Source organism: Camelus bactrianus, chromosome 26 (assembly GCF_048773025.1).
Source record: "Camelus bactrianus isolate YW-2024 breed Bactrian camel chromosome 26, ASM4877302v1, whole genome shotgun sequence".
Taxonomy (NCBI): domain Eukaryota; kingdom Metazoa; phylum Chordata; class Mammalia; order Artiodactyla; family Camelidae; genus Camelus; species Camelus bactrianus.
In genome coordinates, this window is record NC_133564.1 from 2,665,671 (window position 1) to 2,682,004 (window position 16,334).

General features: G+C 48.7%; 1 protein-coding gene across 13 annotated transcripts in view; it reads left to right on the forward strand.

Annotated features, from left to right (window-relative positions):
* The window catches only part of LOC141575153 (uncharacterized), a 195,240-nt gene that overhangs the window by 4,058 nt on the left and 174,848 nt on the right, over nt 1-16,334 (forward strand). For 10 of the 13 annotated variants that reach the window (XM_074353754.1, XM_074353755.1, XM_074353758.1 and 7 more), the window contains exons 3-11: nt 1,139-1,225; nt 1,573-1,733; nt 2,024-2,070; nt 4,618-4,746; nt 5,090-5,223; nt 5,630-5,682; nt 7,462-7,626; nt 7,934-8,046; nt 9,452-9,995. In XM_074353754.1, coding sequence (XP_074209855.1) covers nt 1,139-1,225; nt 1,573-1,733; nt 2,024-2,070; nt 4,618-4,746; nt 5,090-5,223; nt 5,630-5,682; nt 7,462-7,626; nt 7,934-7,937 — 780 coding nt within the window. In that variant the 3' untranslated portion in view covers nt 7,938-8,046; nt 9,452-9,995. Of the gene's footprint in view, nt 1-1,138; nt 1,226-1,572; nt 1,734-2,023; nt 2,071-4,617; nt 4,747-5,089; nt 5,224-5,629; nt 5,683-7,461; nt 7,627-7,933; nt 8,047-9,451; nt 9,996-10,481; nt 13,158-15,553; nt 15,736-16,334 lie in introns of those variants that run through there. The other 3 variants (XM_074353766.1, XM_074353764.1, XM_074353765.1) reach the window with 3 other exon arrangements.

The following is a 16,334-nucleotide window of genomic DNA, read 5'->3' on the forward strand; positions in this document are numbered from 1 at the left end:
AGCCCCATCTTGTCCCATCCCCTGTGGATGGAGAGGACATCCATCCCATTTTCCAGGTCCAGATGTTGGAACCATGTTCTCTCTCTCTCTTTCTCTTACACACACACAGACAGCAAATCCAGCTTGTTAGAAAATTCTGGCTACTCTGAATTCATTAACCACATACTCCCTGTTCCCCACCCTCCTAGGAGCCACCTTCAACCCCTTCTTGGACACCAATTAGCCTACTTCTTCCATCTTTGCTTTTCTACAATCTCATCCACACAGAGTCAGAGGGAGCCTTTAAAAGCATACATTGAGGGGGTGGGTGTAGCTCAGTGATACAGTGCATGCTTAGCATGCATGAGATCCTGGGTTCAAACTACAGCACCTTCACTAAAATAAATAAATTAACCTCCTCCCAAGAAAACCCAAAACAAAAGCATAAATTGGACATCACCCATCCCATCAAAACTCACTAAAAGGGTCACCATTCCATTAGGAGCCAAAGTCGTCCCAAAGTCTTCGAGGACCCGGCCTGCTCTGCCTCTCCGCCCACACTCTCCCCAGCACTCTGGGGGCCTCTGGCTCCGGCTCTTCCTTCTTCCTCCGGATCTATTCTGCTTCAAGTTCATAACTCCTTGAGATCTGCCAGGATTGCCTTATTCCCTTCTGCCTGCCTCCCACCCCACCACCATCACCTGAGTTTGCTCATATCACTCTTATTTTTCCCCAAGCTCTTGCTACCCCCATCATGTTGCCTGTTTTCTCTGCTAAAACTCTGAGCCCCCAGTGATGGGGAGTCGTGTCTATTTTGTTCACTAATAAAGCCGAAGAGCCTTGGGAATGGGTATAGTTACTAGATTCCCATAAGTAGTAGGAGCTTATACAGATTTGCTGAATGAAAGCAGAGGTCCTGGTCCAATTCGATGGAGCACTTCTGTGTCCTGCTCAAAGATTAACTCTCCTTTCCTCCTGAGAGACGGTGACCACTTCCTTGGTGATCAAAGGCAAGATCTATTTTCTTTATGCTGTTAACCTTAGGCGGGGAGACTGGGGGATCTTCATTTATATTTTAAAATTTGATTCACTCTGCAGTTTGTCTCCTGTCTATGTATCCTTTTGAGAAACCGTTTATGAGTGATCATTCTTCCATCAGATTGAACAGGATCCAGGGGGAAGTACCAAGCCTGTCCCATCGGCCATCCTGTGTGTCATGTCCTGTGACCCAGTGGATGCTCAGCACGTAAGTGAACCAACAGGAGTGAGTGAAGAGATGGGAACATCTCATTATTGTGGTGGCTGCACTCTGTCCGATGCCTTGAGATTTGGGGAAGGGTTTACAACTGCGGAGGCGAGATGTCAGGTCCTCTGTGCTCTTCCTGAGTGCCCTGGCCTTACCCATTCCCCCAGCCCCCTCTGGGCAGCCAAGCCCAGGAGCTGGGCCACCGGCGATTGTGCTGATCAATAATCCACCTCACCCAATGTCCGGGGGTAAGAGCGGCCAGCACAACTGGTTGTAGACTCTGAAGTCAGGTCCTTGGAGGAATTCCTCACTGAACAATGTTTTGGACCTTTTATTTTTCTCTATAGCCTCCAGCTGAGGAAACAGATTGCCTTAGGTACATGAAAGGTGAGGACACCTACTATCCCCATGGAGCCCAGGTGGGGCTGGGAGTCTGCTGTTTGTACAGCCGGTGGGCTCGTGTTGCTTTGGGCATCCCTGTGCCTGAATTCCTGCAGTACACTCGGTGGTAAGAACGGGGGTGCCTGGCAGGGAGGGAAGCGGGTCGGGGTACTACACAGCTGGGGAGACGTTAACCTGGGGTGAGCGGGAGCCGGCTGATGCATGGAATCTCGGTGCAGGGAACTCTCCAAACTCAGAGAGGTTCCCACTCCCGCAGGGTCCCTTTGATCAGGGTGCTAGGCTGTCAGCACTGCAGGGTCCCTGTGAGGATCATGGTGCCTTCAGGCAGTGGGAAGTGAGGGGTCCAGTGGCAATTAAATTAACTGTGCACCCAAAGCCAACCCCCGTCTCTTTCAGCCTGTTTCCTAATCTGCAAAACTGGAATGATGTTAACCATCCCGCAGGTTTGTTGATGGGCTGGGACACACTAGACAGCCAGGAGCTGGAATTCCTCTGTGCCCTGATTGTTATCCTTCCTTCACACTATTTACTCTCACAAGTTCAGTCTCTCTGTCTCTCTCTCATTCACTTGTAACTTTCTCTCCTGCTCTGGTTTCATTTGATTCCCACCCTCCTCCCAATCCCCAGATGAGTGAAATTAATTTCTGTGTGTCAGTTCCAAATTCCCGGGAAAGATGCTCTGTCCCCTCTGGATTGGTTGTCCAACCCATCAGTTGCAGTCAGAGGAGTGAGTCCCTCTGTGACCAGAGGAGGGGCTCTGCCCAGACCCCCAGCCACCACTGTGGGAGCACAAAGCTCTCCGAGGAGGAGGTACTGGCTGTGACTTGGTGTCACTAAGTGTGAATTTATCTCTCCTCTTGCCCCACCTTCATCCTCCTAAACAAAGATGAAAATTAAACACTCCCGAGATTTGTGTCATGGGACACTCAGGGTGGGGGCTAAGAGGGCTGGATTCCCTGCTGAGTGTAAGGGGCTACAGTGACTCCCCAACGAGAGCCTGTAAAGGAAACAGCACCGGCCCCACCGGACACTTAGGGTGCTGAGTCTGCGTGACATTGAGCCAGGCTTCTGACCACAGCTCAGGGGTCTGGTCTGACCGGTTAGTCTTTGAAACCAACCAGCTTTGGATTCCTCAATCCCTCCCTGAGGTTTTACCTGAACCACGAGCTTCTGTATCTCTGAAGACAGATGATGAGGACCCTTCACGTAAGGCATTTGCACAGCCCTGTGCGGGAATTTGTGCTGCACGGTCTGCCCGGCGAGCTGACCAAAGATCGTATTTTACTGATCTTAGAAATAGTCTGGTTTCCTGATGCACTGTTTCACTGAACAAGCAACAGAAGCCACCTCTGGCTGATAAAAGCAAAAAAGGGACTTAATGAAAAGATACTGGGAGGGTGCATGGAGTGGCCCAGACCAGAGCCGACCCGGGGGCCGTAGGAGATGTTGGGGAGCCCCAGGCACCAGGCTGCGCAGGGTGCTACCGGGCCCCCTGCTGCCCCAGCAGGGACCCCCCCTCCTCCTGACACTCCACCTCACTGCAGGTTCATGTCCCGGCAGGGCCAGGTCACACTGAAGCCACCAGCACACACCTCAATGGAGGAGTTGGCCCCTTCTCAGCTGAGGGCGTGCCTGGTGTGGGGAGAGGCCCAGTTAGAGGAAGGCGGTTCCCCTACTGTTCCAAGTTAATGCGCAAGTCAGTGTCCATCACTCAGGAGAGCCGGGCTGGTCGGACCTCATTGTGGTGACTAGGCCGTCTGAGTTCACGTATTACTTTTTATGTTGGAAGGCCCAAGAGGGAGAAAAAGTGGAGGTTCTAGTACTTATTTTATATTTCCCATGTACCAGGTGCGGTAAGCAAGCCACTTCAGACAAGGCCCATAACAACCACATTAATAGGCCACGGAGAAAGTCATGCAGTCAGGCCTCTGCAGCCCCGAAACCCGTGTCCTCATCAGTTCCGTAGTTACCAGTGGAAGTTGTAGGGATTTATGGGACTGTGTGCTCCTGTGGGGGCTGGGATGTGTGTGTTTAAATCCACATCTTCAGAAACTCGGCCAGAACCACAGCCACTGATTGTCTGCATGGAGGCAGAGGAGGGGAGGCTTCCAGCCTCTGGTCCAGCTCGTGTGGAGCTCAGAAGTTGCTCCTTCTGTCCTGAAAACAACACCAGAGCTGAGGGAGCTGCAAACCCACTGCTCTTCTTAGATCCACAAGAAAACTGAGGGGGAAAGCTGCTCCCAACACAGAGAGGCAGCCGGGCAGGCTTGGAGAGTCACAGCTCCCAGGGCAGAACCCGCTTTTGTAAGAACCCCGGGGGCAGGCAGATTTAACAGGTCCCTGAGGCCAGCTGGAGGCTCAGCGTGGGGAAGTCCAAGTGTGACAACTCCAGGGGGCCAGTCAGAGGGGCCCCCTGCTCTTTTTCATGCATTTTACCTCCAGGACCGTTTCCTGTTCTCAGAGTGAAGATCATAGGAAAAGTCCTCATGGTTCCTGCCAGGAAAGGAAAAAATAGCTCTATTGAAATACACCCAGAACATTCTCTTCCATTGTGGGGGGTTGTGTTTTTTTTTTTTAAATGAGAAATTATTTTACCAGAGCCTAACCTACCTGGGGGAAGGGAAATACCTTCTGTGTCACCCAAATTGTGGTGGGGGAAAGAGACACACTTGTGGAGGTCACAGCTCAGGGCACAGGCTCAATGAGAACTAATCACAGGACTACAAATGCCCTGCTCTGTCCCGCTCCCCCAACACCTTACCTCCATGTCAGTAGGGCCCCTGTGTAATAACAGGAATAAAATTAAAAGAAGTAAATGTCTCAGGAGTGTCTAGGGAAAACCCAAAGACAGCGGGGAGATGAAAACAAGGACACACGAGTGGCTTTAGCCTCTCGCACGAATAGCTGTAGCAAACTACACACAGCCCAGCCCCAGTAGATAAACAGAAAACCTCACAGAAGAAACTATTTATTTTGGTTCTCTTACCCAGTGCATTCCATGGTGCATCCTCGCCTAGAATTGAGTGGAAGCAAGTCCATCTCAGAAGGGACATACCTGAAGAGAAATGGCTTTCCAGATTCTGAAGGGCAGAGAAAGCACCAGCCTGGGTTAGAGAAAGGTGAGGGGTGGGGTAGGGGGTGGGCTGCCTTCTTCCCCAAATAAGGAACCTTCCTGAGGCCAGCACAGTGGGAGGGAGGGCCATAGGGTGGAAGCAGCCAGACTTCTTCCTGAGAAGTGATAGGATGCCTCCAAGGGTCCATTCAGGTGCCCAAACTGTGTCCTGATGGTGGGAGCCAGTCGGTCTGCCTCAGAGCCCAGGACTGAGGTGGGCGCACAGCAGGCCGGTCTTACTTGGCCGGATCAATTTCACTTCTCCGAAACCCTGTGTAAAACATGAAGCGTGGACGACCTGGTGAGCACAGCTCTGCCCTCAAGACCGGTTTCAACTCCTCTCTTCCCAGAGAACAGCATCTCTGAGCCCGTCCTGGGTGACCTCACAGAGATCACCCTAGTGGCCCAGGCTAGTGACCGGGAACATGTACCTTCCTGCAGCCAACCCCAGACGTCCACTGATGCATCATATACTGGCAAAGATGTGAGTTCCTGTGCATTGGTCTAACAGCAGAGACTCTGCCACAGGCCCAAGAGGTGGTGTTTGGGACAAGCAGGGGTGCAGAAGTGTACGCAGTGCAAAGGTGTAAGTGGTGGCAGGGGTGCAGGGGCTGTGGAGGGTGCAGGCAGTTCAGGGGATGCGGGGGTGCAGGCAGTGCGGAAGGGCAGAGAGTGGCAGGGGTGCAGAGGTACAGGGAGTGTAGGGGTGCAGGAAGGTTCTCAGGCACGTGGCCAGGGTCAGAAGGCAAGTGCACATCCTCGCAGTCAGCCTGACCCCGGGAGATTAGTGCAATGGTCTGGGGTGGCGGAGGGGGCGGCGGCGGCGGCGGCGGCGGCGGTGGGTGGGAGGCTGCCCGGGCAAGCCGGTCGATTTCTTCTCTTCCCTGCAGCCTGGCCTGGGGGGGTGTTGGCCGCCGGAGATTCGCCAGATGTTGGACTCCAGGTAAGCGTGCTCCTGGGTGGTGGGGCGGTTAGGTCAGGGGGCGGTGGCAGCGGCAAGGGGGCGGAGCGGGTCTGCCCCTGGCGAACTGATGCAATAGCTGCCTTCTCCCGGCTGCCGGGCCTGGGAGCGGCCTCTGCTGCCCCAGGTCGCTGCACACACCTGTCCCACTCCGCAAGCTGAGTGGGGAGTGGAGGCGGTGTGGTTAAGGTGCAGGGCCCACGGGGATAGGGGGGCTGCAGCACGGAAGCCGGTCAATTCGCTCCGCTCTCCCCCGCGGCGGAGCCAGGGGCGGCTTCTGCTGCCGTAGAGGCGGGACGCCGGTCTCCAGGTGAGCTTGGTCCTGGGAGGCGGCGGCGGCGGCGGCGGCTGGGGATTGTGGTCCGTTCCAGGGAGCTGCTCCATTTCTTCTCTCCCCCGCGGCCTGGCCTGGGGGCGACCTCTGCCGCCAGAGATTTGCCTGAGGTCCGACTCCAGGTGAGCTTGCTCCTGGGAGATGGGTGCGGTGCAGTCAGGGGGCTGGGAAGGTGGTGGCTGCGGGGATAGGGAGGCTGCCCCGGGGGAGCTTGAGGATTAGCTCCCATGTCTGTGCCGTGTGGCCTGCAGGCGGCCTCTGCTGCGCCAGGTCCCGGGACAACCCCTTCCCACTTTGCCTGCTGGGGGAGGGAGGCAGGGTAGTCAGGGTGCACGGGTGGCGGGGGTCGGGGGCCTGCAGCGGGGGAGCGGACACATTTGCTCCCATCTTCCCCGCGGCTTGTCCTGGGGGCGGTGTCTCTTGCCCTGGGTTAAGAGACACGTGTATCCTAGTCAGCCTGGCCCCAGGAGGCGGGCGTGTTACGTTGGGGGTGGTGGCAGCAGCGGCAGGTTTTCCCATGGAGCCGGTCCATTTGCTCCCATTTCTCCCCGTGGTTTGCCCTGGGGGAGGTCCCTGTTGTCCCTAGTTCGCCGGACGTCCACCTCCAGGTCAGCCTGCTCCCTAGAGGCGACCACCGTGAGGTCAGGGGGCAGGAGCGGTGGCTGCTGTGGGGGTAGGGGGCTGCCTTGGGGAGCTGGTGGATTGGCTCCCGTCTCCCCGATTGCCTGGTGTGGGAGTGGCCTCTCCTGCCTCAGATCACCAGACACACCTGTCCCATTTAGCCTGCTGGGGGAGGGGCGCCCTGGGAAGTGCCTTTAAAGTGTGGGGGAGGCGATGGCAGGGGTAGAGGACCTGCAGGGCGGAGCCTGTCAATTTGCTCTCCTCTTCCCCACGGCCAAACCTGGGGGTGTACTCTGCTGCCCAAGAAGCCGGATGCCCGTCTCCAGGTCAGCTTGCTCCTGGGAGGCGGGCGCGATGCTGTCGAGGGGCAGAGGCAGCTGCGACGGCCGGCTGCCCCGCCTAATGGGGCCACTTCTTCTCCTCTCCCCTGACCTGGCCTGGGGACGGCCTCTCCCGCCCAAGATTAGCCTGAAACCCCACACCCGGTCAGGTTGCTCCTGGGAGGTGGGCGCGGTGACATCAGGGGTTGGAGAGGAGGGGGGTCTGCCCCTGGCGGGCTGGAGGATAAGCTCCCATCTCTCTGGAGGCCTGACGTGGGGGTGGCCTCTGCTGCCCCTCATTCCCGGGTCACCCTTCTCCAGGACATATTGCCCCGGGGGTGCTGTAGGCTGCGGGGGCGGCGGGTTGTTGGCGGGGGTATGGAGCTTGCCGCTTGGGAGCTGGTGGTTTAGATCCCATTTCCCCCGCAGCTTGGCCTGGGGGCAGCCTCTGTTGCCCCAGGTCGCAAAGCACTGTTTCCCTGACAGCTTAACCACCGGAAGTGGGCAGGATGTGCTGAGGGGGCGGAGGCAGCCGCCAAGGCAGCGACGGAGGGGGCTGTCCCTGGCCAGCCGGTCAATTTGTTCCCATCTCAACATTTGCTGTCCCAGTTTCGCAGGACGCCCTTCTCCAGTTTATCCTTCTCCTGGGAGGTAGGCTCAGTGCATGCAGCCCAAGGTCTGGGCTCTCCCCTGGGGAGGGGCAGAACTCTCTTCTTCTTCTTTGTCTTTATTCTTCAGCGAAGTGGTTACTGGCCCCAATTCTTAATTCTGAGAAAGTGTAGCCTGTGTTACGGAGGAGCTGCTGGACAGTGAGGTTTCTGGGTGGGTTTTCACATCAGCTGATGCCCCAGGCAGGCAGGAAATCTATTACTTAGAGCTTCTTAGTCTGGAGTTGGGGGATGGCCCCGCCATCCTCACCATGCTTTTTAAAAATGTGTTACTCCCCTCTTTTTCCTAGGTGACATTTTAGGTTATTGCGTCCCAGATTGCTGGCACACCCATCCCTGTTCTCAAACATCTTTTAAACTTGGGTGAACTGATAAGTTGGGGAAGAAGATGATTTACTGAAAGGTAAGAATACTTAAATTTGCATTAAAGCTACATTCTGTCAATCTTTCTCAAATGATTTTTCTCTGATTCTAAATCCATGACCTAGTGAATGTTGTACTCCTGTGTAAATCATTGATCTTCACATCACACTTGTTGAGTGGTCAACGAGATTTGTTATTTAGATTATTCCTGAAAGGAAAAGCTCAGGCTTTTGAGAATTCCTTGTCTGATGTCACCCAGGCAGTCACAGTAGAAGACAGAGCTGATATAAAAATCCCTCACCTGCCTGAACTGCAAAGCTTCTGGGATTACTGATCCCTGAAATGCAGGTGACTCTTGATGATAATCTGGGGGATGGTTTACATGATCAGATTCTTCCAGTCCTGTAAATGGGTTCCGTGGCCCCAGCCCCGGGAGAGCTGGTCATAAGGGCCATATCGTGAGGGGTGGGATGGGAAGGCAAGGTCTAAGAGCTGGCATCACTGAGATTCCACACTCGCTAAACACAGACCCCAGAGCCTAATTGTTGTCAGGTTCTGTTCTGGATTTGAGAGTGTGTTCAGACATGATTCTTGCCCTTCAGGGGTCACGGCCTGGGTGGAAGTAACCTTTACATAAATCTGGGGAGGATGACAATTAAGTAGATGGGCTGTTATGATTCTCAGTGTGCCCAGGCTCGCTCTTCCAGGCACTCGTGGGACTAACGAGAGTCATGTTATTCACTCATACACGGATTTATTACCCTTGAATTGATCATTTGTCCCACAGTAAGTGAAACAAGCGATGAGGAACCTGAGTTTTGTCCCCTTTCCTAGCACTGATTGTATCTGTCAGTCAGGCGCCCTGCGTATGCATTGTGAAATGGTGGTATTTCTTGCCCAATGGGACTGCAATGTCAGTTCTGAGAATCAGGGGAGACACGTGGGTAGGACAGCACACTGACACACATGGCCACCCCACCCCATGAGACAGCATTGTCGATGCTCAGGTGACCCGATGTAGACCGCGGTGCTAAACCTGAGCATGTTTAGTGATCTTGGTGGCTATGAAAATACAGACTGCCGGTCCCTAATTCTGGAGACTCTGAGGGTGTGCACCCCAGAATTCTGCATTTTAAGAAGCACTTTAACTAATTCTGATGAAGATGATCTGAGTGTCCCACTGAGAAACACTGGTGTGCGATGCACCAGTATTGAGGATTCTCAGGGAGCGATGTCTTTTCAGGATGGTCCAAGGGCCCTCACGAGACTTTTGCCTTGGGTGTAATTGTATGTGTTCGAAAGTGATGTCTCTCACTTCCAGTGCTTGTCAGCATGCTCTGTGCAGGGATTTGCTCTCAGCAGATATCAAAAACTATAAGTCTTCAGGTCACCGATCTAGAGTGTGAGCGATCTTTTGTTTTGGTTTTCTTTATTGCAATGCGGAGTCTCCCGAAAAGAGATTCAGACTGAACAGCTTTGTGTCGGACTTTGGAAGACCGCTGGTGCCCAAGGGGTTCTCTGGCAGCACAATGACGAATCTAGGTCCCTCTTTCACTGCTACGTCAATGAAGTGGACCGCTTGGACAAGGCCAAAGCTGGTATCCCAACCATAGCCCTTGACAGTGATGTTCGGCTCCAGGAAGCCATCAGATGCAGCAGGTGGCCAGAGGAGGAGCCGAACGGGCTCATGAAATGTGACACCCCCAGCTTCATCAACACGGACCAGAACTCTTCCTTTGGGGAAGATGATCTCCTGATTTTGGAACCACCTATTGTTCTAGAAAATAAGCCAGTTGCCCAGACCTCACACAAAGACTTGAATTGGAAATGTGCTTTGTCAAGTGTTTCTCTGAAGATGTGAAGTCTGTCTTTGTATGGCAGGAAGTCCCCTTTCACAAAATTGTATGTGTTTGTGTCTGAGAGAGAGAAATGGAGACAGACAGAAAGACGGAGACAGAAGAGAGCCCCCTCAGAAGAGAGCTAGTTAAGGTGAGTTTTTGTGCCTTTGTAAACATTTGGGGTTTTGGGGGGAACAAAGTATTTACACTGTCTCATTCTCCTCGTTGGAAACCTTGGCCCCGTCCTCAGTGTCAGCGACCTTGAACGGTGGTTGCCGTGGTGCTTTTCATCTGGCGCTGCCACTTCCACGCTCTGCCTTTAGCACGTTGCTTTGCCTCCCAGGGCTGCCACCCTTTAAACTGTAAGGTGAGGAGTCTGGAGTAGATGATCCATCCCAGCTCTGCTGTTTTGCAAATTTCTGATTTCGTATTCGGATGAGGCTGGGATACACCCAGAGCAGTATAAACCAGGCCCTACCTCCTGTCTCTTGCTGGGGCATCCCTCAGGTCTGTGCCTTCTACTCAAGCCTTTACTGAGCCCAGCTTTTGTCAGGAGCCCAAGTGCCTACCGGGATGGCAGGAGACCTGTCTCTCGTGGTCACGGTGGCAGACATTTCTATTGGTTGTGCTGAAACAGCTCTTCTGAGATCCTCCGGCCACCCTTGCTCCAACCTGAGGACAGACTTACCGTTCCTTTCCTAGTAGGAGGATCAATCCATGGTGCATTTTATGACAATCCTGTCCCCAGGAATGCACGGAAGGTTATCAGCTGAGTGAGGGGAAGTGCCTCTGTGTCTCTGTGTCCCTGTATCTCTGTCTGCTCACAGTGCCCTGCCACCGGCTACTGAACAAGAAAAGTGCTATTCACCATGCTGTGTCTTTTGCAGATGTGTAGGTGATGGTCTTGTGGCTCATGTGTGGGCTTTGTGCTGGGATGGTGAAGGGCTTATAAATACCTCATCAACATGTATTCGAGATGGCCTGGTGCCACACAGACTTGATTCATGAAGGCATCAAGCCTGCACACTGGTTTGGAAACAACTTGGTTTTGATCAGTCACACTGCATGCATGACTCACTGCTGATCTCTGGGTGGTTTTTTCATTTTAGATTTATTCACCCAGTGTCTTGCTTAAGCTGAAAAATACATTTATTTCACTAGAATATTCTCAGATTCTTTGTTTTCACACATCCAGTTGTTTAATTCCTTTAAAAATCATTTTGTGTTTATAATGCCTCCTAATATCTATCATCTCTAGGTTCCCAGTGGCCTGAGCCATGCACCAGATTTGATGTAGGAACTGTTCCACCAAAAGAAATCCCTTTGCCATAATATCTTTTGAGGAAAATATTATACTTTAAGGCTCTAACAGTAAATCGTAGAACAAAGCATGGAATATTTATTGTAGTTAATACATGTTCATGCAAAAAGAAATGATATTTTCATTAAACAATGTTGAATTTAATAACTTTTACTAATGTGAATATTATTACTCATAATTTAAGTAACCAAATAAAACCACAGTTATTTATTATGAAGTTTGAAAACTATTTACACTGTCTCTCAATTTGAGGTAGCTTTATTAGAAGACTGAAGGGTATTTAAAAGATGGAAAATTACCCATGATGACACCATCATTTTTATTAACTAAATATCAAGAACTGTGCAGGGTTAAGATTGAACCCTCTGCAAGCTGTCAAGTTAGCATGAGGTAGTTTGTGGATGCTGCCAGAAGACAGGAGACTCCCCCAGGTTCAGAGACAATGAACTTCTTGCCAGCACAGCAGGCAGCTTGGGGTTCATGTTCATGTTGGTTCCTGAGTTTCTTTCCTTTTGCTGTTGTAACAAAGGACCACAGACTCAGTGGCTTAAAGCAATACACATTCATCATCTCACTGTTCTATTGTGCAGAAGTGCAAAGTCATTGTCAGTGGGCTAAAACCAACGTGTGGCCAAGGCTACATTCCACACCGAGGCTCTAGGGAGGGATTCGTCCTCCTACCTTTCCCAGCTTGCAGAGGTGTTCACACTCCTTGGCCCAGGGCCCTGTGTCACTGTGACCTCTGCTGCCACTTTACATCTCTGTCTCTGACTATATAGATATAAAGGAAGAGTCTTCTACATCTGGTATGGACCCTTTTTCCTAAATGGACATTGTATCTCTATTTATGTGCAGATTAAAACCCCTTCCCTCCAGGGTGTGGTGGCATCAGCTCACAAGATTACCACTCTGGGCTTTAAGTGTCCTCTTTGTATTGTCACCTGGGAACTTCTCTTTCCATAGTTAGCTCTGTGTTACATTTGTTGTTGTATTTTACCCGGCATTACTGAAAGTTTTACTTAAAAGGGATCCTAATTAGCTCTGTTTACCTGTTTCCAGAGCTGAAAGCTTCAGTTCTAGAGTATCTGTTTGATTTCTCTTAAAAATACATTCCAGTATATTTCTCTGGTGAAAGTCTTTACCCTGTTGTCTATTCTCCCATAATTTCCTTATTTTCTTGAATATATTAAAAGTATTTTATAGCCTTTATTGGTAACTCTGATGCCTACATCACCTGGGGGTTTGCATCCTTTGTCTAATGTTTCTTATTCTCATATTATCCGTTATATAGTCTTGACATGTTGCATGTCTTGAAATTCTTTATTACATGGCAGACATTGCAAATGAAAAATCCATATGTTATTTTCCGTGAGAGGTTTTCTACCTTCCTGTTAGGCAAACAGGGTGAGGGACTGATCATGTCGCTCCAATCAGGCGCTGAGGTGGATCAGGACTGAATTGCCTTTTTTCTTAAAACAGCTTTGAGGTATACCTGGCAAAGTAATTTTCACACGTATAAAGTGTACAGCTAATACGTTTTGACATAAGTATATCCCCAAGAAACCATGACCACATTCAAGAGAGTGAACATACCCATCACCCACAAAGCTTCTCTCCTGCCATTTGTTGTCCCTCCCTCCCTCCCCATCTCTTCCCCTGGAAACCATTGATCTGCTTTCCATCACAACATATTGGTCTGCATTTTCAAGATCCTTGTATGAATGGATTAATGCAGTATCTACTCTATGTTGTCTGACTTCTTTCATTCAGTGTAATTATTTTGAGAGTCATCTGTGTTGCTGTATTAATAGCTTATTTTTCTTATAGCAGAGTATTGTTTAGTGCTGAGTTTTTACTGAAGAGTTTGTTGTGAGCAGTGTTTGGATAGACCATCATTTGTTTCTCCATTTACTTCTTGATGGATGCATGGGTTATTTACAACTTGAGCTATTATAAATAAAATTGCAGTGAATATTTGGTTACAAGTCTTTATATGGACATATGCTTTTCTTTTCTAAAGCACCAGATGAGGAATATCTGGGTTATATGGTAGATAGGTATTTACCTTTTTTAAAGAAACTGTTAAAGACTTTTCCAAAATGGTTGTACTATTGTAAATTCCTTGTGGTGTGTATCAGCTCTGGTTGCTCTAATTCCTTACCAGCACTTTGTAAGGTCGGTCTTTCTAATCGTATTCATTCTTGTATGTATGTGTACTAGTATCTCACTGTGGTTTTTAAAAGCATTTCTCTAATGACTAATGGCATCTTTAATCAGCATCTTTTCATATGCTTATTATCCATCTGGATATCTTTACTGAAGTGTGTTTTCTGGCCTCATTCATTCATTCAGGTGTTTGCATTATTATTGAGTTTTGAGACCTCTTTATTCTGGATCAGATACAAAGAGAGACCTTTATCAGATATATGATCTGCAAATAGCTTCTGTCTATGGCTTGTCTTTTCATTTGATTAGCAGTGTTTAGAACAGCTTTGAAGAGTCTTCATTTTGATAAAGTTCACTCTATCAGTTTCTTTTTAAAATAGATTATACTTTTGGTGTCATAGCAAAGAAATATTTGCCAAACCCAAGGTCATAAAACTTAAGCCTATGCTTTTTCTCCTAGCTGTTTTATACTTTTAGATTTCCTATTAAGATCTATGATCCATTGTGACTTAATTTTTGTATATTTTGTGAGGTGTGGATCAAAGTTCATTTTTTTTTTTTTTGCATATCACTATCTAATACTTCCAGCACTACTTGTTGAAAAGATCCTTTCTCCACTGCATCCTTTTTGAGAATCAATTGTCTATATAAGTGTTGGTTTAGTTCTGAACATTCTATTCTGCTCCATTATTCTATTTTCCTGTTTTACACCAACACCATACTTTCTGATTACTGTAGTTTAAAAAAAAAAAAAAAAAGGCTGAAAATCAGATAGTGCAAGTCTTCCAACTTTGTTTTTCTTGTTCAAAATTGTTTTGGATATTTGGGATCCTTTGAATTTTTTATGAATTTTAGAATCAGTTTTAAAATTCCTTACATCCTGTTCTGCCAAATTTCCACCCATGTCTTTGGCCATCTACAAAGCCACATTTTCTGAAGAAGTCTCTCTAGATCCCAGGTGAAAGGAATTCCTGTTTCATCTGTGCTCCAATCACATTTGATAATATTTGATTACATTTATTCATATTTGGCTGGATGTACTTGTGTGATCTTTCCTGCCATATAGTAAATCTCTCAAGATTTGGAATCTTGACTTGGTTCCCTCTGTCTGCTGAGAAAACTAGTTCTATGCTTTGCAGGAGTGAGCCCTGCAGTAAGAGGTATCTGCAGCACACATCTAGCTCATTGCTTGCATATCGTCAAGGAATCCTGCAGATTTAGAATTGTTAATTGATTGTTGTCTCCAAGACGGCTCAGCCTTTTTTATTTCTATTGCTACTGCTGCAGTTTCAAAGGAAAATGGGCTAATTATTTTCCAAATATCAAAACATACTGTAATTGAGCTGTGACGCAAATTATGTGCTGCTGTTTCTTAACAACCTGCTTAGTGTTCACAGGTACCTTCACTCATGGAACTTTTGGGAGAATGTCATATCCTCAGAGATAGCAAAGCTGTCTTTGGCAACCTGAGCGGTAGTATCTGAACTCACTCCTGCTCTTTTTCCAGTGCCCCCTCTAGCACTCCTCCAGCCCTCCATGGGGGGCCTGCAGTTCTTCCCTCGAAAATCCTGTTGCTTCTCAGGAAGAATTCCCTATGAAACATATTCATGTCCTTCTTGTGGGGACATTCAGTCCAGAGACCTGACAGCAGGGGAAAATGTTTAGACTGCTTTTGGTAGAACGTAAATTCTTCCATACTTGTTAGAAGCAAATCCAATGAGGAAACTGTGTTGGCATCTAACAAATCAGGATAAATGTCTGATGAGGAAGATCAGCTTCCCCATCCCACTCAGGCGTCATGTTGATGTGACGCTCACCTTGGCTAACATTTTCTCCTGTGAGCAACGTGAAGTTCAAGATGTTATGAATGGCTTTTTGTTTTTCTTCCTTAGTCTTTCCACATTCACTGTGTCTGGTGAGATTATAAGAATCCTGCTTGTTTTCAGCCCAGCACTAACCTTTTTAAAAGGATCACGTGTTTAAAAGGCTAGTGGACAATTTGTTAGAAGATTGAAATCCTTAGACTTTGGTCCTAGAGTTGAATCTTGGTTACTGGTGAATGAGAATTCCCGTTAAAATTTTAAATTCAGTGATATAAAGTTTTAAAAATAGTTAAATATTAGTCAATTTCATTAAACACTATAGCAGTTATTTACATTTAAGCCTGTCTCTGGGGCAATTTTGCAATGATTCCCTCCCTTTATTGATTCCCTCTTTATCAGAATCCTTGAGAGGTCCCTGTCATCATTGTCAGTATCATCATCATCATCACCATCATCATGGAACTGATTCCTCTGGGAGATTCTAGGAAAATAAATAGCTGGACGGGGTTATGTGCAGGTCAGTGTGTGCATATACAGTAAGAAGAGTTGTCAGACATTAGATTCAAGATACCCATTCCATTTAGAGAAGGATGTGGTCATGAAATCCTGATGTGCTGAATGAAGGAAGCGATGGGAACAGGGTAGTCAATGGAAAGGAGGAGGAAGTGAGTGAAGCGGGGAGCATAGGTCCTTGGTTAGGTGATCAGCACATTGGTGAGAATGAGGGGAGTGTGATGGCAGAATCATGTCCCTCCCCGGCCACAGGGTAGCCACCTGTGACATGTTACTGTACATGGCAAAATGCATGACAGATATTTTAGGACAAAAATCTTAGAGGATTTCTGTCTTCTAAATTGTCTATCAGTTAGCATTTTAAACCCATGGTACATTATTAAAGATTAGTGCAGGGGGACAAATAAAAAGGATTCATATAATCTCACCAGACATACTGAATGTAGAAAGGCTAAGGAAGAAAAACAAAAAGTCATTCATATGTGCCTTGAACCATAAAATGCTCATGAGAGGAAATGTTACACAAGGTGAGTGTCACAGCCACATTCATAATGCCTGAATGGGATGGGACAAGGGGATCCTGAGATGAGACAATAGGGTGAGTAGCCTGGATTGTCCAGGTGGGCCCAGTGTAATCACAGGGGTCCTTGAAATGGAGGACATTTCC